Genomic DNA, 22,874 nt, shown 5'->3' with positions numbered 1-22,874 from the left:
TTTTTTAATTAAATGAAAACACTATTGTTCTTTCAATTTCTGCGCATCAAATTTTCAAATCACTGCTGTGTTGTTAGAATACCAATATTTATTAAGGCCTACTTTATTTAAAAGAACTATCAATTATTTCTTTTGAGTTTGTGAAGAATTATAGATACTCCCAGAGTTCCTTGAGTCAAGAATGCTTAAGAATCTCATAAACAAATTATAGAAATTAAGGGAAGGATTTCACGAGAGCATTACTCTTCTTTTTAAAATAGGAAATCACTTCTTTGCTGGACATGGTGATACCTACCTGTAATCCCAGCACTTGGGAAGGCTGGGGGAGGAGGACTGTGAGCTCCGAGCCAGAGTAAGCTATGTAATAAGAAAATAAAGGGAGGAAGAATGAAGGGAGAAAGGAGGGAAAGAGGAGTGAAAAGGAAAGGGAGGGAGGGAGGGAGGGAGGGAGGAAGGAAATTATGTGTTGATTAATAAATTGTGAACTTATCAAGTTGACAGTTATCTTGACCTGCCCTCTGAAAAATTATCTTGATTAGGTCACTTGAGGTGGGAGCCACACCCACTGTGGGCAGCACCATCCCACAGGCTGGGATCCTGGACTGCATTTTAAAAAGTGAGGAAGTGAGCTGAGCAGGAGCATTGGTCTCCCTCTGCTTTCTGACCGCAGATGCAGTGTGACCAACGGCTTCAAGCTCCTGCTGCTATGCCTTCTCCTCCATGAGTCCTCAAACTCTGAGCCAAAAAAACCACTCAAGTTGCTTTTGAGCTTTCCCTGGACAGATGAAGACCAGGTGTGCCAGGGAACTCCACAGTGAGCCTTTAGGACATGCCTTAAGGAAATGAATCAGCTTGCAGGCCGCTTTTTGCCCTGTCCTTCCCTCTCCTTCCTGTATAAAATACCAAGTGTTTCAAGTGACCCCACGGGGCATGCCTGCAATCCTAAGAACGAAAACTGAGGGTATTGTCAGGATATTTTATTGCAGCAACCAGAAAGTAACTAACAGAAAATAACTTACTGAACCCCTCAATCAACTTGGGTTTCCTCAGAGAACCATATAGAAAATTGGTACACATGTATCTCTCCAGGGCCTTGCTGTGGATGCAGCAGTCTCACCAAAGGTGTTTCAGGAGGCTGAGACAGAGCATTTGAAATACCCTGGGCTACCAGGGAAGAACAGTGCTTTGGAAACTACCTATGCCCCCTCCCACCTTTACCTGCTTGTCTTGTCCACAGAGCCCCTCCAGCAACCGACTGCCGGGTGCTGAGCTGCACAGGCATCCCACCCTTTTGAGCTTTCCCTGGACAGATTAAGGCCAGTGTGTGCCAGGAGAGTCCACAGTTAGCCTTTAGGACATGCTTTAAGGGAATGAACCAGCTTGCAGGCTGCTTTTTGCCCTGTCCTTCCCTCTTCTTCCTGCATAAAATACCAAGTGTTTCAAGTGGCCCATGGGGCATGCCTGCAATCCTAAGAATGAAAACTGAGGCAGGCAAAGTACACAGAGGAGGAAGCTGGGCCTCTGTCCTAGTTTGCTTTATGTGGATGTGATGGGACCAACTGTCTTAACCACCTGCCTTTGTGGTTGCCCTGCAATAACGGGCTGTAACCTGGAATTATAAACCAAATAAACCCCTTCATCCCCTAAGTTACTTTAGTCAGGGCATTTTATCACAGCAACAGAAACAAAGTTAAAACAGACCTTCTGCCTCAACTAGGATTACAGCCATGTGCCACTGAGCCAGCTGGAAATAAAATTTTAGTCTAGGTCTGGCTGGCTCTGTGTTGACAACCACTGCACTGCACTGCCCTCTGGTGACCGGAACAAGTCAGAACAACAGCTGAAGGGCATCACTGGCTCAGGGGATGAAGATGGAATGGGATGGTCCTAGATTTCATCCGCAGCATCCTTCTGGTCATTGGAGGCCATGGTGTTAACCAAAACAGTCCCCACACTCTACCAAGGCCCACAAGCAGGTGTCCGGTGAGTGATGTGCTTGCAGAGATAAGGAATCATCCAGTGCCTGGACTACACCATTTATGTCTGTGTTCCCTGTGTCCTTTCCAGTTTATTATTTGTCCAAGAATTTCTGTGTTCTATTGTTCTCAATTGGTACACTAAAAAAAGCCCACATGGCTGGGATGTTGCTAAAGTGCTTGCCTAGCTAGCATGCATGAAACTCTGGTTCAACCTAAGCACTGAACAAAACTGGGCGGTGTGGCTACTGTGTGGCTTTTCCTGGGAAGGTGTGAACAAACGCCCCAGATAGGGCACTGGCAACAAACCTAAGAAATAATCCCATCCAACTACAGCTTAGCGAACCAGTGAGCTTATTGGGGTGACTTACAGGAGCATAGGTGAGAGGTTACCTACAAGAGTATGGGTGACTCAAAAGCTGCTTCATCATCATCCCAGCATGGGTGACAACTCCCCAAACCCGCACCCTGGAGCTCCCTGCACAACCTACAGTAAATCAGTCTGTCAGTCTCCTCAGCCCAGCAATGGTCACTACCCACATAAACTTACAGAGGGGCCTTATGAATCTTCTAAGTTTCAGGAACTTCCTTAGATTTGTAAGTTTGTTTGCTACCTCAGAGTCTTACAGAGCCTCCCTCCCGACTCCAGGAGCAACATAGGAAACATATGGTTTATACACAATGGCACCTGAACTGTGATGTCAAAAACCCTGTTGACCCTCATCTTCAGACTGGCCCTTTCTACTGCTGTTTCAGTATTTCCTATGTTGATTGATGTGTCTTTCTGGTCAAGGTCTCCAGCCTGGCTGATTCTCTGTTTACGTGGTAGATAATTCCCAAGGTACACTTGCCCTTGAAAGTAGGGAAAAAAACAGCACAAGGGTGTCAGTCCCCTCTACCTGGTAGCTCCAGAGACAGAGGTCAAACCCCAGCTGAGTTTGGAGACTTGGACTTGCTTCCCATGTACCATGAAGATTTCTTATATACTTCCACCACCGATACTTCAGCTGTCAGGAGCCACAGTGAACACCACCCACAGCCTGTGGTTTGGAGCAGCAGAGACAGCCCTGAGCACTACCAGCATCCTTCTGCTGTACCTGGAAACACCTTTGGTCCCTGGTCTCCACCATCTGGCTTGCCTCAGTACCCAGAGCTCTGAGCTTGCAGCTGTCCACATACTGGACACTTCCAGGCAGCTCTGCCTGCTCATGGCCCCACACATGTCTATTTTTAATAAAACCCTAAAATTACCTGAAGCTGATGAAGAAAGAAACGATATACCATTTACTAGGACCTTAGTATGAAAAAAGTGATTCATGGGTGAGATGACAGCCCAGTTGGTAAAGTGCTTGCCTTGTAAGCACAAGGACTCACTTCAGTAAAGAAGCTGGGGTTGGGATTGGGGGCTGGAGAGATGGCCAGAGATTAAGAGCACTGGCTGCTCTTGCAGGGGACCCAGGTTGGGCTCCTAGCACCCACATGGAGGCTCATAACCATCTATAACTCCAAGTCCAGGGGATCCAGTGCCCTTTTCTGGCCTCTGTGGGCATTACACAACACTGGTGCACTTACATACATGCAGGCAATATATTGGTACACAAAAAATAAAATTCTAAAAAGAAGCTGGGCATAGTGGTGCACAGCTATAATCCTACTACTGGGGAGGAGAGACAGGAACATTTCTAGTTCTTGCTAAATAGATAACTTAGCCTATTTAGTGAGATCCAGGCCACTGAGAGAAACTGTCTTAAAAAGCAAGGTAGATAGTACCAGATGAATGACATCTGAGGTTGTCCTCTGGCCTGTGCACACACACGCACATATGTTTGTGCATGCGAGCACACACACACACACACACACACACACAAATGGTTCATATAATTTTTTAAATAAGTGGGAAATAAATATTACATATTTAAAAGTAACAAAAACAGCTCTTGTGTAGTTGAATTAGACAAAGCAAGTGAGGTGTGGTACACAGGAAGCTGAGACAGGAGAGCTACAAGTTCAAGGCCAGCCTGTGCTAAAATAATGCATCTCAATAAACAAATAATTGCACATATTTATGAAGTATAGAATGCTCTGATTTGTGATGTTCAATAATAGAACTAGAAGGAGTAAGCTAACAGCCACCACTTGAGTACTTGTCACATTTTGTGTAAGAGCATCTGAGATTTGCTTTCATAACAGTTCTGAAATGTCCAATTGTGCTAGATAGCTTTAGCTGTCAACTTGACATACCTGGGTAGAAGGAACCTCAGTTGAAAATTTGCCTCCATTGGACTGACCTGTGGCTGTATCCCTGGGACATTTTATTGATAGCTGAGTGATGTGGGAGGGTCCGGCCCATTGTAGGTGGTGCCACCCTTGCAGGTGGTCCTGTGTTGTATAAGAAAGTGGGCTGAGCACAGGCCCGAGAAGCAAACCAGTAAGCAGCACACCGTGATCTGTGCTCCAAGTTCCTGCCCTGAGTTCCTGCCTTGACTTCCCTTGATGAACAGTGCTATAAACCAAATAATCCGTTTTCTACCCAAGTTGGTTTTGCTCAGTGTTTTTATCACAGCAACAGAAAGTAACTAAGACACCAATAAACTGTCATTGACTGTATTCAGCATGCTGTGTAACGGATCTCAGTGAAATCACACAACTCCTCATCTCCACGGCTCCCTGACCACAGCCCATAGAGGGCGCCATTCTGCCTTCTGTTTTTCAAAGTTCCATTGGTTTAGATTCCACCTGTCACTGAAAACGTGCAGCATTTCTCTTCTGTGGGTGTCATATGTCACTTCACATACACAAAGTTCTGCAGCTCTACCCAGGATACTGCAAGTGAGAATCTTCTCTAGTTAAGGCAGAGTTGTAAGAATACAGCCCAGTTAGGGCTGGAGAGATGGCTCAGCAGATAAAAGCCTGTATTCCTCTTGCAGAGGACCCCAGTTCAATTTCCAGGACCCACATGGGGCAGCTCACAACCACCTGTAACTCCAGTTCCAGGAGATCCAACACCATCTTCTGGTTTCCTTAAGAACTACACTAATCCAAACTCACACACATATATACATAATTTTTGTCTTTTTGAGACAGGGTCCCCCTATAGCCCCAACTGGCCTATAACTTACTATGTAGACCAGGCTGGCCTCCATCTTATTGTGGAGGTGGAAAGCTTTTGCAATGTGATGGTAATTAAGAACTTTGGAGCAGGGAAAACCCTTAAGAGACAGGTATGGGGAGGTGAGCAGGAGTCTCCCATCCTGCCCCTGTGGTTGCCCAGGATGGAAGTCTTTGTTTTCCAGTTATCGCATTCCTGTAACCTTTGTGGCCATAGGTTACCTTGCTTAATTATCACATGTACTTTTTACTTAATTGTCACCTTGTGCTGTTTTGCCTTTTGTTTGCATTTCCCCACATATGATTATAAAAGCCCCTCAAAACTGGAAGGGGTCCTCTGACTCCCTTACAGAAGGATCCATGGAGCAGTCCGCTAATATACAATTATTAAACTCCAACTCCTCACCTGACTTTGGCTATTGGTCTCTGATTTTTCCATAACAATCTCACAGAGATCCACTTGCCTATGCCTCCTGAATGCTGGGATTAAAGGCATGCACCACCACACCTGGCCCAATTTTTAAATTAAATTAAATCATATTTATTTGTGTGTATGAGTGCATGCATGTGCGCATGTGAGTAGATGTCAGAGGACAACTTTCAAAGTCAGTTCTCCCCTTCCACCATATGGGTCCTAGGAATTGAACTCAGGTCGTCAGGCTTGGTGGCAAGTGCCTTTGCCCACTGAGCCATTTTACCAGCCTATTTTTTTTTAAACCTTACAAAAAGAATAAACATCTTTAGTCACCAAATTAAGATAACATCTAAATATATGGTCCATGGATAATACAAGGAAAGATCTAGTAAAAAAAATACTAACATGGTTTAATTCATTTTTGTATGACATTATTATGTAAATATACAACTTTTTAGACGGGTTTTATTATGTAGCCCAGAATGACCTCAAATTAATAATCTTCCTGCCTCCCAAATGGTAGGCGCATAGTCATGTGTCACCATGCCCAGCCTATAATTAATTTCATTCAATGAAATACATTCGGAACTCTGTTCCCCAATTAAAATATTTCCTTCAAATTCTCAGATAATATTTTCCTAACTCAAGCATGTTTTATGTCACAAAGAAAATTTCAAGCACTTACAAATTTCATGAAGGATATAAAAACACATTGCCAATGAAATAAAAATAAGCAGCCAGATATGGTAGCACAACGCCTCTGATAGCAGCACTTGGAAGGCAGAGGTAGGAGGATCTTTGTGAGTCCAAGGTCAGCCTGGTCTACATAGTGAGTTCCAGGCCAGTTGGGGCTACAGGGAGACCTTGTCTCAAAAACACCAAAAAAAAAAAAAAAAACACTGGGTCAAAGAGAAACTCCAAACAGTTACAGCAGGGTACCTGGAAAATAGGAATAAGAAAGCATAATGTAGTGATTCATAGTAAGTTCATCGTACACACACTGCTCAACAAGAACAAACATATGTCAGTTATGGGCTGGAGAGATGGCCCAGCCGTGAAGAGCACTGGCTCTACCCAAGAGGGCCCCAGTTCAGTCCTCAGCACCCACATCAGGTGACACACAACTGCCTGTAACTCCAGCTTGATAGATAAAAAGTTGCTGGAGAATGAACAGATAGAGGAGGAAGCACCAGGACACAGATAAAACACCATCGGAATACAGTTTATTAGCAAAGGAACACATGGAACAGGTTCCCTTCTGGGGAGGGAAAATGTCTGCCCCAGGTCCGTGAGCTGGGGTCTTTTTAAGGGGGAGGCTTCTGCTTCCTGCAGAAGGCAGGAAGATGTATTTTTTTATGTCTTTGGGCAGGCTTAGTCCAAGATATATATTTTTTGAGGCCATTGTGAATGGGAGGATTTCTTTGTATTCTTTCTCCAACTGATTGTTATTGGTATAGAAAGGCTACTAATTCTGTAGATTTTGCAACCTACCACTTTACTGAAAGTGTTAATCAGTTCTAGGAGTTTTCTGGTAGGATTTTGGGGCTCTCTTAGGTATAGTATCTTATCATCTGCCTAACAGGATAATTTGAGAACTTCTTTTCCAATTAGTACTCTGTTAATTTTCTTCTCTCGTCTTATTGCTCTAGCAAGAGTTTCAAGCCCTATATTAAAAAGGAATGAGATAGTGGACAGCCTTGTCTGGTTCCTGATTTCAATGGGAATGTTTCCAGTTTTTCTCCATTTAGAATGATGTTGGCTGTGGGTTTGTTATATATGGCTTTAATTATGTTGAGGTATGTTCCCTCCAGTCCAATTCCCTCTAGGACTTTGAACATAAATGCATCCTGAATTTTGTCAGGCCTTTTCTGCATCTATTGAGATGACCATGTGGTTTTTGTCTTTGAGCCCATTTATATGAGTTATGACATTTATTGACTTACGTATATCGAACCAACCCTGCATCTCTGGGATAAAGCCCACTTGATCATGATGGATGATCTTTTTGATGCGTGTTTGTATGCAGTTTGCAAGTTCTTTGTTGAGAATTTCTGCATCTATGCTCATTAAGGATATGGGTCTATAGTTTTCTTTTTTGGTTGTGTCTTTACCTGATTTTAGTATTGGAGTGATGCTGGAATTGCCTGATTTTTTCATTTTTATTGTGAAATGTATGTGTAAGGGTCAGAGGATAACTCACAGGAGTTGGTTCTCTCCTTCCACCATGTAGGTCCTGGAAATGGAACTCAGGTCCTCAGACACCTTTACCTGCTGAACCATCTCATTGGCCAAACTAACTTTGTTAAAACATGGACCCCCTGCCCCCTTTTTGTGTTTTTTTTGAGACAGGGTCACCCTGTAGTAACAGCTGGCCTGGATTCGCTAGAGACAAGGCTGACCTCTAACTCACAGAGATCTGCCTGCCTCTGCCTCCCAAGTGCTGGGATTAAAGGTGTGCATCACCACACCTGGCATGGATCCCCTTTTATAAAAGTCACCTGGAGAAACTTTTACAAAGACTGTACCCTGTGAGTGCCAGGAGTCAGGGAGAGCAGTGTGAGGCTCTTGCTTTGTCCTCCCAGGCTCTTGAACATTTTTTTCTCTGTCCACAGGCATTGCTCCAGTATCCTGACACCATCTAGTCCTTGACCAAAGGAGATCATCTTAAGAATCTGGAGGATACCATCATGACCATAGGACCAACCTTTCTCAGGGTGATCCTCATGATACAGGGAACACGGATGTCTGAAAATGATGCTGCATGAACAAAGTGAGGCCTTGGGAAGTGACCTCTCATGTCTGACTTAGAGTTCAGGAATTAGAGGGAAGTCAATTTTACAAGCATTTCCTCTCCTCAGTGCTGCTCCTGAGTTGCTTTTCTACAGGGGGAAGAAAAAGTTCCAGAATTCATGCCCTACAGAGGATAAACTCAGCCCTCTCACACCCTGTATTCCTGCAGAAAGTGAGCTCCTAGGAGAGAACTCAGCCTGAGGACTCCCTGACCTTCCTCTCCCCATTCTGGCAAAGGGTGAGTGTGCAGAAGGCTCCACAGGCGCTGTGTGCATGACCAAAGCATGGGGACCAAGCTACTTGGTTCTACTAAATTTTCTATGCTTCATCTTTATCCTACCAATGACTTGGGCCTTAAGATTTCATGACATTTGAAGGCTCTCTGGTCCATATTTATGGGACCATTACCCATGGACAGACAATCTTAAGTTTTACTCGGCAATCCCAAACTCAGAGAAAGGACAATAGGAAGTTAGGGAGAGCTCCAAGAGCCTGGGGAGAAGGAGAAAGGAAGACAGCAGTGTGTGCCTGCCCCAGGTGGTGCCTGTCTTTGCATTTCATACCCATGTCATTTGTGAACCTCAAGTACACCTTACCATGCCCAACTCAGAGCCTACAGGTAGAAGCTGTGAAGGGTCCAGAGTCAAATTCAGCCCCTGCTTTTCTTAACTCTCTGGTTTGGATATATTTTGCCAGTGTCCCCAGTATTGCTTTCTCTTCAGTTACGGCACTAGGTTAAACAGCCATTGCTGTTCACCTCATTGAAATGCAAAACAGCAGAAATAGGAATAGGAAATATATTTACTTCCTGAGAGTAGGGTTTACAGTTGAATGAAACTGACTCCAATTCATTTAGGTACTTCCGGTACTAGAAGGCCATCAGATTCTGGCCAAGTTTTAGCTGTCCTACTTGAGATGGGCTGAGGTCTGCCTCAGGACAGAGAGTGTGAAAGACAGAAGCTTTGGGACTGAGTTTCCTCTTCTAGCTGTAACTTCCCTCCGGAAGGGACTTGCCCTTGTTTTCTTCCCACTACTTTCCACCGGTCATTTTTGTAACATTTTTTTCCCCTCAGAGTTCTTAGTGGTTACCTGTAGGAGGCTGTCTCCTAAGATGCGCTTGGCCGTTACAAATGCTGGTCATACTAGCTAAGTCTTGGGAAACATGAGTAGACAGAAAGTTTCATGGCTAGGCCTTAAGTTAGAACCTATGCTTAGACAGCAATGATGCCTTGGGGCTGGCTAAATCCTGACAAGGCTGGGACTCCTCACTGGGAATTTTCTCTGGAGCCAACTTAGAAGTTCTGTGAGAAGGTGGTCTCATTCCTGGAGTCCATTTGCCTTGTTCTAAATCTCAGGCAATGTAAAATGTTGTTTGGCTGCCTCCCCCTGCCTTCACCTGACAGACACCTTGCTGCATTGTCTCTCTCCAAATTAGAGAGTAGCTCCTGGAGGATAGGACCAGTTCCTAACTCTGTCAGACCCCCACGCTCTTTCATGGTTTAGTGAAGGATGCATGGCTGGTTTAGCCTAACAGCAAAATGGCAAATTGTTGGCAAATTGCCGAACAGCAAAGTGGTGCGATGAGTTGGCCTTGTTCTTTTGTTTAGTTCCCTAATAGACATGGAAGGGAATGGCTTTTTCATTTGATTACAAAGATACTATTGCTGGTAGGAGGGTCCTTGATGTTGCCAAGCCTTGCAGCCTCTTCCTGATTATTTACTATTCAGGAATAATTTTGAATATTCAAAGCAAAGAAGTCTGTAGTTGCCTTTTTTTTTTTTTTAGAACTTAAAAAAAAGATATGAATAAGCAAAAAAAACAAATAGAAAAGGTGAAAAGCTTCTAGCAAATGTCATTTTTTCCATTAGGAAAAAATTAGAAATAGTTGTCTACCGTTACTTTAAATATGTAAACTGTATGTCTGACAACACTATACTGACTGCAGTACATTCTAACATTGACTGTGGCTACAAGTACCAATATCTGAAAATGGTATCTGTCTAAATCTTTAAGTCAGCCTGTGACAGTGGCCCAGGGCTGTAATCCCCATCACTGGGGAGGCTGAGGTGAAAGGACTGCAAGGCCAGTCTGAGCTACTTAGGAGCAAGCACTCTGCCTCAAAAATAAAAAGAAAAAATCATTTTCAATACACAAAATATCTTTCAGATCTTTAAGATCCCTATATGTTCCTGTGTTCTTTCCAAGAGTAGATCTTACTCAGCAGATGGTAGGGCAGAAACTCCAAAAGAGTCACCGCATTCAAGTTCAGCAGTGGCTGCTTTCAGTTCTCTGGTTATACCTTCTTCTCAGTTGAAGGAACAGACAATACAGGAACACCAAGACTCATAGTCATTACTGGCGATGACCACGTGGAACCTGTGGTCTCTTTCTGTTGCTACTAAAATGCAATTCAGGAAAAGTCTAGGCGTTTTTAAAATGTCTTAAAAATATTCCCTGCCTTTTGATGCAGTTAAGTACTAGGATGCTCATGGCAGCCATGTGTAGAACAGTAGACATTTTATAAAATCTTAAAAATAGGGGCTGGAGAGACGGCTCAGTGGTTAAGAACACTTGTTGTTCTTGCCAAAGACCAGAGTTCGAATCCCAGCACCCACATGGCAGCTAACAACTGTCCATAACTCCAGTTCCAGGCCTCTTCTGTCCTCCGAGGGCATTGCACGACACGGGTGCACTTACCTGCATGCAGGCAATACATTCATACACATAAAATAAAAAATAAATATTTTTTAAATCTTTTAAATGTTAAAAATAGGAAAAATAACTATAGCCACTTACTACCTTGCTCTTTAGCTAATAAGTTCTAAAAGCTATAATACCATGGAGAAATACTTATTGTAAATTCTAAAGGAAGCAATTGGTTGGTGGTACGTTGTATGTATAATTAGTTACTCTTGCCAGACTAATTGCACTGCCTGCCGAAGTTTATTGCTATGATATAAAGTGCTGGTGATAGTAGGCATCTACATCTTATTTCTCATTAGAGAAAATGCCTCTAGAATCTACCCATTGCATTATCCGTGAAAACTCCAGCAGCCCTTTCTTGAGCTCATAAGCACAGAGTTTAACAGAAACAACTTCCATCTGCGATGTGAGTCATCAGATGAGATGACCCAACTCAAGACTGAACAAACCACTGTCAGTACAGTGTGCTCACTTGCAGGCTCCCTTAGCCAACAGTTTAGTACTGGCTGCTCCCTGTCAGTTCATCGGAGTCGGGGCTGCAGACTGGGATTCCAGCCTTCATGTGGCTTTCTCCCCTGCTGCTTCGGCTTCCTCCCTGGAAGATGATAGCATTGTGAGGGGCCAAAGTCCCAAGTGGCCCAGACCACAGGGGATGGCGTCTTTATATTCTATCCTTAAAGGTCACGTGGTGTCGCTGCCACCATAGCTTATTAGTGAGGAGAATCAGGTTACACCCAGTATAAAAGGAGAGGACATTTCAATACTTTGTCTTCAACACTGGTTTCTCTCCAGATTGTGCGAGCAATACACCTTTCCTGCTTTGTCTCACATATCCTTGTTCTCTTCCTGTCCACTGTTTTTGAATATTTTATATTGCTTTGCTTTTATTCCCTAAATTAGACATTTTGTTTATGGCTGGCACTTGCTACAGAAGGATAGCTCTCTAAAGACGCTGGCTTGCCTTTGCCTGCTTTTTGAACTTTTTGCAGATGGAATCACATGCTAGGAGTGATTTTCTGATGTTCTGTTGTCCAAAGTTCACTGCTGACGGCATTCTCTGTGACTGTCAGCAGTACTGCAGATGAACCCCCGCCACTTTTTACTTTGTTGACTAGAATTCTCATGTTCACACCTCAAGGCTGATGCGCATGCCTTTCCTTGGTGCGTTCCCCCAAATACGATAACGCAGATGCTGTGTCACTAAATAACATGAAATTCTGCTCACCTCTATTCCCACCCATGGCCATGAGAGATCTTTGTTAACTATACTCTGATTTTGTCCATCTTTTTCTTGTTTATGGTTAGGTTTACAATGGAAAATAAACCTTAATACTACCTTAATGCATGCTACCAGAACTCAAAAACAAGACTGGGTCTTTCCATTTCTGCCTGCAGGCTGGCTAGATCTGGCTGGAGTTCCTGTCTCTTAGCGGCTTCTTGTCTCTTGTGCTCAAAGTTGCCAAGAAAGAGGCAACACAAGCCAGTCCTTTCAGGTCTTTCCTACCATTCCGTTAGTGTCACAAGTTTGAATTGTGCTTCATCCTCCAGTGTCATGCAAGGTTTTCCCGCTGTCGTATAAGGCATTGCTTTTTAACCTGTGCCCAGTTAAAACTCAGGGTGTCTTTTACTAAGCAAGCAGGGAGACTGGGCCTTGGTGAGTCAGTGGTGAGCTTCCAACCAGCACTTCCTGCTGAAAAAGCCACCTGGCTTTTTCCTTACTGTGTTTGTTGGCAGCCTGCGGTCTTGTGCTTGGAGGACAGAGCAGGGTTGACCACTGGTGTCTGCATCCTTCTGAACTATCACTGTTGTTGGGGAGTGCTTACCAGTCCCTCTTTTTCTCCTGGACTGCTTTCAAGAAACTTTTTGGTCTGGACATTTCTGTGATTCTTTAACAACACAGATGAGGATAGATAGTTTGTAAAAACTGATTCTGTTCCAAACATAACGGGATTCTTATATCACGTGGATCTGTGAGAATTTTAGGAAGCCTCTCTGGTACTGCTTTTCCTCATTCTGTCCCTCTGGAGCTCTAATAGGGTTGTTTGACTCTCCAGCATCTGCGTATCTTCTTTTGTATTTTCTGTGCCCCGTCCCTGTTTTTATGAGTACTGTAATTGATTATTTACTTATTTCTTATTGCTTTTTATCAGGGCCATCTTAGCCCAGGCGGGCCTCCAAATCACAACAATCCTCCTGCCTCAGCTTTCCAAGTGCTGAAATTATAGGCACTAGCCACCGTAGTCGGCTTCATATGTTTTCTTTCTAGTTCATCAAAATCCTCTCCAGCAATTCAAATCGTGCTAATCCTATATCCATGTCCAAATTGCTAAAATAACAGGGTATTGACAGATACTGTTTTGAAAATGTAATTTAGCAGATCGTATTATATCTGCTATGAAGTGATACACTAATAGAAGAAATTCCCGTATAAGGATTTTCAAACAAGTATTAAACTATCCCATTCATTCCTCAGATGACTCTGCAGTCCCATGCAAGCCTGGTTAGGAGGACCTTCTGGCCTTGCTGAAGGCTCTTTTTTCTTTTGCAAGTCACAAATGGAAGAGGTGCTACCAGGTGCACAGGGGTCAGGGAGGAGGTGGTGCAAAGCCTTCCACTGGAGACATGCTGAGTAACCCCTCTGGGAGCTCCTGCTGGTGTCAGGAGCTGAGGTGGCTCCCCATGGAGAAGGGAGTCTTCATCTTTCAGGCAGAATTCCGGTAGGTGGCTGTGTGGTTTTAGCCTTTCCCCTGTCCCCAACTCATTTTCAGATCTGAAGGAGAGAAGACAGCTAACTTTGGTGTTTTGCATAGGTTGGCAGTGGAGGCCTGTCTCTACTCCCCCCACCTCCACCCCCAAGCTTAGGATCAAGACACCATGGCCTCCATTGTAAGTCCTAGTCCCAGGGAAGGTTCAGGTGGTGGGCTTGTCTGAGACTCTTCTAGAGTCTCTTCTTCTCGGCTCTGAGTTGATTCTCTCCAGCGTCTTTCCTTTCTCCATAAACCCACCGTCCTCACTTCTGTTGTCATAAGCACGTGGGTTTCTGTGTCACTTACCTGCCTTTCTGATCAGAATGTCACTTGCACAAGGTCACAAGCTCGGTCTATTCATTGCTGTAGTCCCCGTGCTTAGGTTAATACTTGGTCCAGAGTAAGTGCTTAATATTGTCAGGTATAAAATATTTAATTTTACTTGAGATTCTTTGCAAAACAAAGACTGGATCCTCCAGGGGCTATTCCTAAGTGATGAGAGACCAGCATCTATTACACAAATGGGATGTTTTGCACATAGGGTGTCAGGAACTCCACGAGGACTATTATGTTCAGCATGGGATATCTTTGCAAAACAAAGACTGGATCCTCCAGGGGCTATTCCTAAGTGATGAGACCAGCATCTATTACACAAATGGGATGTTTTGCACATAGGATGTCAGGAACTCCACGAGGACTATTATGTTCAGCATGGGATGTCTGTTTTGAGGGTGGGGAGGTAGGAAGACAGGCAGGGTTGCACTGTGTAGCCCAGCTGTCTTGGAACTTGAGAATGTCCTGCCTTAGCCTCCCTAGTGCTGGGATTGCCGGCATGCACCACCAGGCCCCACAGGGTGTCTGTTACCTACAGCATGGGCTGACCTGGTCCAACAGGACCCTTAAATGTTATTTCTGCAAAGGGTGCAATTTAAAGTGTCTCAAATACTATGAATAAATTTACCAAAGGATACACAAAATCTCCACAGAAAGTTATAAAATTTACCAAAGGATACAGGAATGAGAAAAATACAGATTGCCTGTGTATTGAAAAACTCAATATTGTTGTTCAATGTTATTCTAAATCATAGTGCAATTCCAACAGACTTTATAGTGAAACTAGAACTGGTTTTTAAAAGCATAAGGCAAGGCCAAGATACAGGACAAATTGCTCTACCCAATGCCACAGTACAGAGTTCTAGGAAACAGGCAAGTATGAGAGGAGCCCAGGGACAGACTGCTGGAGCAGGCAGCCTACCAAAGCAAGGATCAGATGATGCAGGGGTTTTTTTAATATGTATGAGTGTCTGCATATATATTATGTGCACCACGTGTATGCAGCACCCATAGAGGCCAGAAGAGGCTATCCGATCCCGACACTGGAATTATGTATGGTTGCCTGCTGCCATTTTGAGAGGTAGCAGGAAAATGTCAACACAACACTCAGGGCTGTTCTGCATTCTTGCAGGGCTTTGGGTGTGAAACCATTTGCCATGATCTGGTCTGGTACAGAGTTAAGATAGAGGAGACTTCGTACAAGGATCTATCAGAAGTGCTCAAAGTGACCTACTAGCAATGACCCAAACGCACCCCCAAATGGCCACTGTGGTGGATGGTATGGGGGCAGGGCCACCTGGTATAAGCAGCACTCTGATGGGGGAGGGAGAGCAGCAAGAAGCTACACTGGTGTGATTCCACCCAGAGTTCAGAAACAGGAAAACGGACAAGTTTGAAAGTGGTATGATTAGGTGGTAACACAGTGAACCACAGAATCATCACAAGAGCCTCTGTGATCTCCAGGAAGGGCAAAAGAACACAGAGGCTCTGCCCCTTGAAGACTTTTCATAACCTGCATGTGTCACACAGGGAGGCTTTAGCTTGGTTCTTACTAATATGTGAACCTGTTGTTGTAATATATATGAAATATATGAATGTCTGTTGTAATCATCTGCCATGTGTGATGCATTTTATAATAAAATTCTTTTAATGCCAACGGTGTGGCCTTTGCTGCAAACTCGGACCCAGCCAGTTGCCAAATACTTAAGTCTCCTTGAACCACAATCCTCCCCATTTGATGACAGTTCTCTCAACCAGACACTTCAATTTTCTGTGATGCCATGAGTGTCCAATTCCAAAGCACACCCTTCCCATCACAATGTCAGTGGTTGACACTATGGCCACTTGCTCATCCTGAGGGTTTCTCTGCTGCTGGGATATGGCCCAGCTCAGACCCATTCCATCCACTCAAGAACCGGCCCACACCCAAGCTGATCTTGGGAGCACAGTAATGTAGTTCGCTCTCAAAAACAAGCTTTGCCTCACACTTTCTCCAAAATTCCTGGTAACCACCAAGAGCCAAGTTTTGTAGTAGGCAGATTTTAATTATCTAATGATTGATTTGCCTTTGTATTTGGAATATATTAGAAAACTCTTATCAGCCAGAATCTTTCAAAAGGGTTAGAAAACCAGAAGGGAAATAAAAGTGAAGAGTTCCTTCAGGGGATCCAGTCTAGACAAATCCCAAAGACATGCTATCAAGAGCTTGCGAGCTGTGACATCTAAGGGGTATAAATATTCACAGCAAGCTTTTTACAACCAAGGGAACTGAATGAACATTCTTTGAAGACCTGCTCCTGTGTGGACAGAGACATGACTGAGAAAGGAGACAGGTGGCTCACCTGGGCCAGTCAAGTGCAGTAAGGGAAACTGGCCTCTACATCACCTTAGACTCATGCTAGGGAGAGGATCACAGGGGAAAGACACAAGACTGGGAACACCAAAGAGGAAAGATGTGTTAAGCAGCTGGGTGACACCCCAATAAAGGCTGTCATATCCAGCAAAGCTTGAAGTAAACACCAGATAGGAACACCTCACTGCGCATGACAAGGTTTGATTGCCTACCCTTGACTGGCTCAGTGGTTTAGAGCACTTGCTGCTTTTCACAGAACCCAGGTCAGGGAGATCCCAACTGCCTGTGCTCCCAGGGTATCTGATGTCCTCACAGGTAGCACACTAAAACTTCCAATCTTTGCTAGTCTTTAAGATGGCTATTCAAAGGCCATGCAAGGTGTACTGGCTCTGCAGTTATAAGGGTAGCTGCTAGATCTCACAGATGAGGTAGCTAGTGACAACCAGAGCAACTTCCATGTTTTAAGTTAGGCCCAGGGGAAGCTCAATCTTTACAATTTGGCCTGGGTAACATCTCCAGGATCTCTCTCCAGTGCTGCCTGGCATCCCTTCTGGGGCTGGCAACTGAAGACCAGGGTGAGTACTGGTCACACTGCAAACTCCCAGAAGCGCACAACAGAGGCAGACAGGTCCAGATGTGCTGCTACAGAACTGGTGATCTAATCCTTAACCTAGCCTAGAGCCACTGGCAAGGACTCTGCCTGGGAGGTGCCTGTCACATTTTGCTGATTCCCCAAAGACAATATGAACGTAAACCATCTTGATCCTTAAAACTTGGATCTGGCTGGTACACACCTTCGACCCCCAGCCCAGGCAAGCCTTCGAGCCAGCCTAGGGTATACATCAGGGACCCTGCCACAAAAAAACAAAGGTAAATCTAATCTATCCCATAGTCTTTCCAGAGGCACTAAGCATATTGTGAAACTGGTCAAAAGGATCTAGCAACATTTAAAACAGACCAATTGTAGTACTGCTTTATTTTACACAAAACTCTCCCAAAGCCCAGGAGCAATTTATAGTACCCACCAACACAAACTAAGACACAACAGAACCTTGGATGAGTAGCCCAGGACCTGTGCATGTGTGAGCATTTCCACCTATTTCCATCAGTTATCTATAATGCACAGTGCCTTAGACAGAGATCGCAGATACAAATTCCAAGTACTTAGTCTAGTAGGAAAAAAAACACCTCCTAGAGACACAGCTTTTAGAAACATTTTATTTTCCATCTACCTTCTTTCCATCCTGCTCAGGTGACTGCAGCACAGCTCACGACCACTCAGTGGTTGTTCCAACCCACTCAGTGGCCTGAGCAGTGGGGGCTGCAGACCAGTCCTCAGTGGCTGGCTGGGCACTCCAGTCTTCTGTCAGGAAAATACCAAAAAAGGCATCAGTCTGGGGACAGGTTGCTACCTACTGTCCCCACCTCAACAAAACCTGTCAGACACAGACTGCATCCTTTCAGATTCACAACACAAAGACCACGATCATCCCACAGGCATCCCCACTGAACTGCATGCAGCTGTCTGTGGCACACTAACACAGATAACACACTGCTGTGTTAGTTCACTCTCCAGACATCAAGGCGAGAGCAGAATTTTCACGTTCCCTGATGCCCTTGTCTTGGTACATACCAGTAGGGAACTGCTGGATAGGTACAGAGGGCACTTGCACGCCTTCAGACCAGTCTGCCACCTCTGGCTGAGCTGCAGTGAACTCAGGAGCCGGTGCAGTCCATTCACCCTGAAATTCCTCCTTGGTCACAGCCTTTTCAGCAGCAGCTTGCTCTTCTTTCTCAATCTGATAAAGGGGTGGGGGGAAGCTTGTAAGCAACCACACCAGGGTGTTCCATTCACTTAGTGGCCACATTCTGTAGAGAAAGCTTACCTCTTCAGGGTCTCTATAGAAGTAGAGATCAGGCATGACCTCCCATGGGTGCTCACGGGAAATGGTACCACGCATGCGCAGAACTTCCCGGGCCAGCATCCACCACATCAAACCCACTGAGTGAGCTCCCTACAAGAGTGAAGGTTATTCAACAGCATACCTGGCCAGTCCTGAAAAAAACCCAAGCCTGTCCCTATTCACCTTACCTGCCCCACATCCTTTGATCTTTGTTTCAAAATACCCTTAAACAATTCATTCTGAAGCACAAGCCCACTTTCAAAGGGTTCTCATCCCTGTGAACTTCTGCATGCATTTGTACTTGTAGCAAAGGTTACTATCAAACTCCACTCACAGGCCAGAGTAGAGTGTTAGCGAAAACTTGCCACTCATGTAGCACACTACCTACACTTGTGAGTTCATTGGCCAGTTTGTGACCTCAACTCCAAGCTCTAACAATGTGCACAGGAACAGGAAGTTTACAGCATTCATTAGACCAGAGTAGTACCTTATTGTTGCATGGGATGGCGATGTCTACATAGCGCAGAGGAGAATCTGTGTTACACAGAGCGATGGTAGGCAGGTTAACATAAGACGCTTCTGTGAGGGGCTGGTGGTCAGCCCTGGGGTCAGTCACCACCAGAAGACGTGGCTCCCTGAAGGCTGCTTGAATCTGGTTAGTGAAGGTCCCAGGAGTGAAGCGGCCAGCAATTGGAGTGGCTCCAGTGGCAGCAGCAAACTTCAGAACAGCTCGCTTTGAAGGAACAAATTTATCAAGTCAACATTTCAAAGATGGTTTCATAAAACAGTATGCTGACACCCACACTCTTGTCACATGATGCAACCTATCAAGTGCCCCCCTCAAACATAGAATGTTAACATCTTTAGTACACTCTTCTGGTTAACTGAAAAGCACTTATATGCCCCAATCTCATCACTTCGTCAGAGGAACCAGGCTCATTTCATGAGCTTTCTTAACTACCAAGAGGGTCACCAGTAACTTCTGTAAGTTTCTCACATGCCTCCAGAACATAGACTGGCACCTAACAAGCATCTCTGGTTTCTGGTCAAGCTTCATCACAGCTACCCAATGGAAAGCAATCACATACCAGCCTTACCCACCCTTTTCCTACTGTAGAGATTACTTTTTACATCCCTTCAAAAGACATGACCCTGTCTGCTATATCCAAGTAACCAAGCAGCACTGCCTCACCCAATCAATACATTTCTGCTGAAACAAACAATAGTGGGCCTTCAGCTCAGTCTGCAGCAATAGTTACCACCATCTCCCATCCTGTACCACACTCCAAGAAGCAGGTCCACTTTGGGGAAGCCATGAAACACATTCACCCATCAGCATTAGAAAAGGAAAATCTTGCTAGGGTAAATACTTTCTAGGACTCTCAAAAGCCAACCTATTTAACAAAATATCAGTTTTCTCATCAGAAATATTATCAAAATACAATGGGGGGAAAAAGATAGGCTTTATCCTAAGATTCATCTTGGCAGTCTTAAAAAGCCAGGGCTCAAAGGAAATCTGAGGTATTTTGTAATTGACATCAGTGAGAAAAACAAACTTTCTTCTCAAACACTAGCCCTAACCTACCCCAGAATGAGTGATCTAGGACTGTTTCCTGCATGGTTTGTCTCCTCAGTCATTGTCCATAGGACTCTGAGAAGCCATAGGAATATGCAGGCGCAGACTTGAAGCCCAGCTTCATCTCCAACGTCGTGGAAAAGGACTGTACATCATGGGGCAGAGCCTATGCTCCCCTATGCCACTAGGACAGAGCCCAGGGAGAGTAACCTCCCGGGGTATCCACGTTGCATTCTCCTCCTTTTCAATATATCCCCAAATGCCTGTTTTCCTGCATTTCCACAAAAGCAAGCCTTGTTCTACAAACCTGGCCAGTGTTCCGGGAGGAGATGACGCTGACATCAGCAGGGTTTTCAATGGCAACTATGGCACGAGCTGCCAATAGCAGCTTTTCCCAAGTCCTCTTCAGATTTATGATGTAGATACCTAGGTGAGAGTGAGTATTTTTGGAGAGGATTAGAACTGAACCAAGGCCTCAAGCAAGCTAGCAGATTCCAACACTTGAGATAAGTCCCCCAGATGGTTCTGCAACACTTGAGCTGGCATTCTTCTGGACAGTAAGGTGCATGTGGCAGCGATCACTACCAAACTCCAGTCATCGAGGCATGCTCTACTGGTGTTAGCGAAAATCCTGCAATTAATGTAGCACACTTCCGACACTCAGAAGTTCACTGGCCAAGGCTGGCCTCCACCCTGAGCTTTAATAATGTGCAACCTCAATTCCACCTTCTCCAAATTCTTACCTACCTCCTGGCCTCTTGCCACTCTTCCTTATAGCTAGAGACCAGATCCATCCTACAGCTGGTTTACAGCAAGATTCGAAGGCTTTAAACAGTCTCCCATCTCCAAATCAAGTGACTGCTTCTAAGCTGAAGTGCCTCATTAACTTAATGCCTTCCACTCTTGGCACAACCCATCCTGCCAATCTAAAGTCTTATCCTACTTTCCAATAAACCCCCATCTATGATACCTACAACACAGAATACCTCCTAGGAAGTACTACAAAGTTACCCTATGTCTTCCACATCCTTCATAACCCTACACGTCCCACAACCTAACAACTCTGATGTTCTTCCACCAGGGCCTAGACATCAAAACCCACCAGAAGTGCAAAGTTGTACTTACAGCTAAAAGAACAAAAGAGCAAAGCAGTAACTGACCATCACTTTTCCTCTTGTAGATGTACTGTTCCATCTGGAAGTCAAGGTTGGTGCCACCCAAGTGGGTTCCTGCTGCAAGGAATTTGAGGACATCCTCTTCCTTCATTTGCAGGACATCAAGGGCTCCGGACATTGTGTTAAGTTTCCCTTTAAGTTACGACGGGAATCTGGGAAAGCAAGAGTTTGTCTAGTTATTTCCACTGCAATGAGTTTAGCAGAGACGTGGACTCTTGCTCCTCCACCGACTTCACCTCTCCGTCAGTATCAGCCACTCGGTTTTCAAGGTGGGAATTGGTTAAGATAGTGTACTTTGGCAGGTAGATACCTTGTGCTACAGAACTCTATCAAATCCTCCAGAGTAATCCCAGCACTCGGGAGGCAGGTAGATCTCTGTGAGATCAAGGCCAACCTGGGCTACAGGGAGACCATGGCTTTAAAAAAGCAAGAAAAACCACAAAACCTCCACGGGGGAAAGCAGGGTGGACAGTAAGTAGTGAACACAAAAAACTGTTATAGCGCTTCTTCAGGAGCACAGGACTCAAGTTATGAGCACAGGTAAGAGTTCTGCAAGGGAAGCCATGTTTGAGCACACTGGCAGCTCTGCGATCGGCTCTCTGAGCACTCTCTAGTACTTCCCCAACACCTCGCTCAAAACCTAACTCCAGAACAGGCTTAGCTAAACACAAGGAACTGTAGCGCCGGGAGGGCCGGCCGCGCGCTCTGCACCCGCCCGCGCCCCACTGCAGCGCGGCCTTAGTCCGACCGGGCCCTCAGGGAGCCTGGGGCCCGGAGCCACCACGTGGTGCCCCCGGCAGGGAAACGGCGCCGAGCGCGGAGCAAACCGGCCCCGGGCACACCGTGTCCGCCCAGGGGCCGGGAAGCGCAATCCCGCGCTGTCGGGAAGGGCTGTGGACCCCATGGGACACTCACCAAGAACAAAGCCGTATGGACCCCTCCCTGAGCAGCGCGCAAAGGACCGGCGGCCGGAAATGACGTACTATATACCGCTGCGACAGCCAATGGCAAAGAAGGCCGAACGGAAGGAGGGCGGAGCCAGGGGAGGTACTATGCCCTGCCGCGCTTTCCTTCCGGAGGGCGGCCTCCGGCGCATGCGCAGACCCGGGGAACAAGGGGTGCTGTGCCAGGAGCGGAAGATGGCCAGAAGCAATCTGAAGTCGCTACGTTGTCGAGCGGTGGCGGGTGTGTCCCGCACCGTCATTCCTGTGGAAGACGCTTGCAGGAATCTGGCCAGGGGGTGGGAGAGTTGTAACCCCACCGCTCGTAAACTTGTTTTAGTTGTAGGAAGCTTTGTTGCAATCAAGCCTCTGTTCAGCAAACACCCTGGAGGACTGCCACGTGGTCTTTGGGAGGACGATTTACCCATGCGCAATTTAGTGGGTGGGAGATGTTTTTTGGTAGAAGAAAGAACTGCAGCTAATTAATAAAAGTTCACGCTATCCAATAAAATACTGTGCAGCATTTTAAGGTGAAATGTCCCGTAGTACAGATTGAGGGCAATTAAGAGAAAAAAAAGTTGTATGACACGGGTGCACTTATACACACATGCAGGCAATAAACTCATGCACATAAAATTTAAAAATAGTGAAGTAATAAAATACTGTTTTAAAAAAGCCAGGCGTGGTGGCGCATGCCTTTAATCCCAGCACTCAGGAGGCAGGCGGATCTCTGAGTTCAAGGCCAGCCTGGTCTACATAAGTGGGTTCCAGGCCAGCTCCATTACACGGAGAGGCTGTCTCGAAAAGAGCAAGAAAAGAAAGAAAAAAAAGAAAAAAAAAAAAAGTAGGACGA

At 45.3% G+C, this 22,874-nt stretch overlaps 1 protein-coding gene and 3 non-coding genes across 4 annotated transcripts; all 4 read right to left on the bottom strand.

Annotated features, from left to right (window-relative positions):
* Positions 1 to 17,625: 17,625 nt before the first annotated feature.
* Rpsa (ribosomal protein SA) lies at positions 17,626 to 22,101 on the bottom strand. The gene is made up of 7 exons (XM_008849425.2): positions 21,996 to 22,101; positions 21,066 to 21,232; positions 20,213 to 20,331; positions 18,817 to 19,062; positions 18,312 to 18,440; positions 18,059 to 18,224; positions 17,626 to 17,788 (listed from the first exon to the last, which is right to left on the bottom strand). Exons 2-7 carry the CDS (start codon positions 21,196 to 21,198, stop codon positions 17,694 to 17,696), a joined length of 888 nt encoding a protein of 295 aa, XP_008847647.1. The 5' UTR covers positions 21,199 to 21,232; positions 21,996 to 22,101; the 3' UTR covers positions 17,626 to 17,693.
* On the bottom strand, positions 18,629 to 18,775 carry LOC115067057. The gene has a single exon (XR_003846494.1). It is a non-coding gene; the product is annotated as a small nucleolar RNA SNORA62/SNORA6 family (small nucleolar RNA).
* LOC115067055 lies at positions 19,934 to 20,136 on the bottom strand. The gene has a single exon (XR_003846492.1). It is a non-coding gene; the product is annotated as a small nucleolar RNA SNORA73 family (small nucleolar RNA).
* LOC115067056 lies at positions 20,470 to 20,620 on the bottom strand. The gene has a single exon (XR_003846493.1). It is a non-coding gene; the product is annotated as a small nucleolar RNA SNORA62/SNORA6 family (small nucleolar RNA).
* Positions 22,102 to 22,874: the final 773 nt, after the last annotated feature.

This window comes from Nannospalax galili, unplaced genomic scaffold (assembly GCF_000622305.1).
Source record: "Nannospalax galili isolate Female #2095 unplaced genomic scaffold, S.galili_v1.0 scaffold443, whole genome shotgun sequence".
Taxonomy (NCBI): Eukaryota; Metazoa; Chordata; class Mammalia; order Rodentia; family Spalacidae; genus Nannospalax; species Nannospalax galili.
This window is presented reverse-complemented; position numbering and strand designations above follow the sequence as displayed.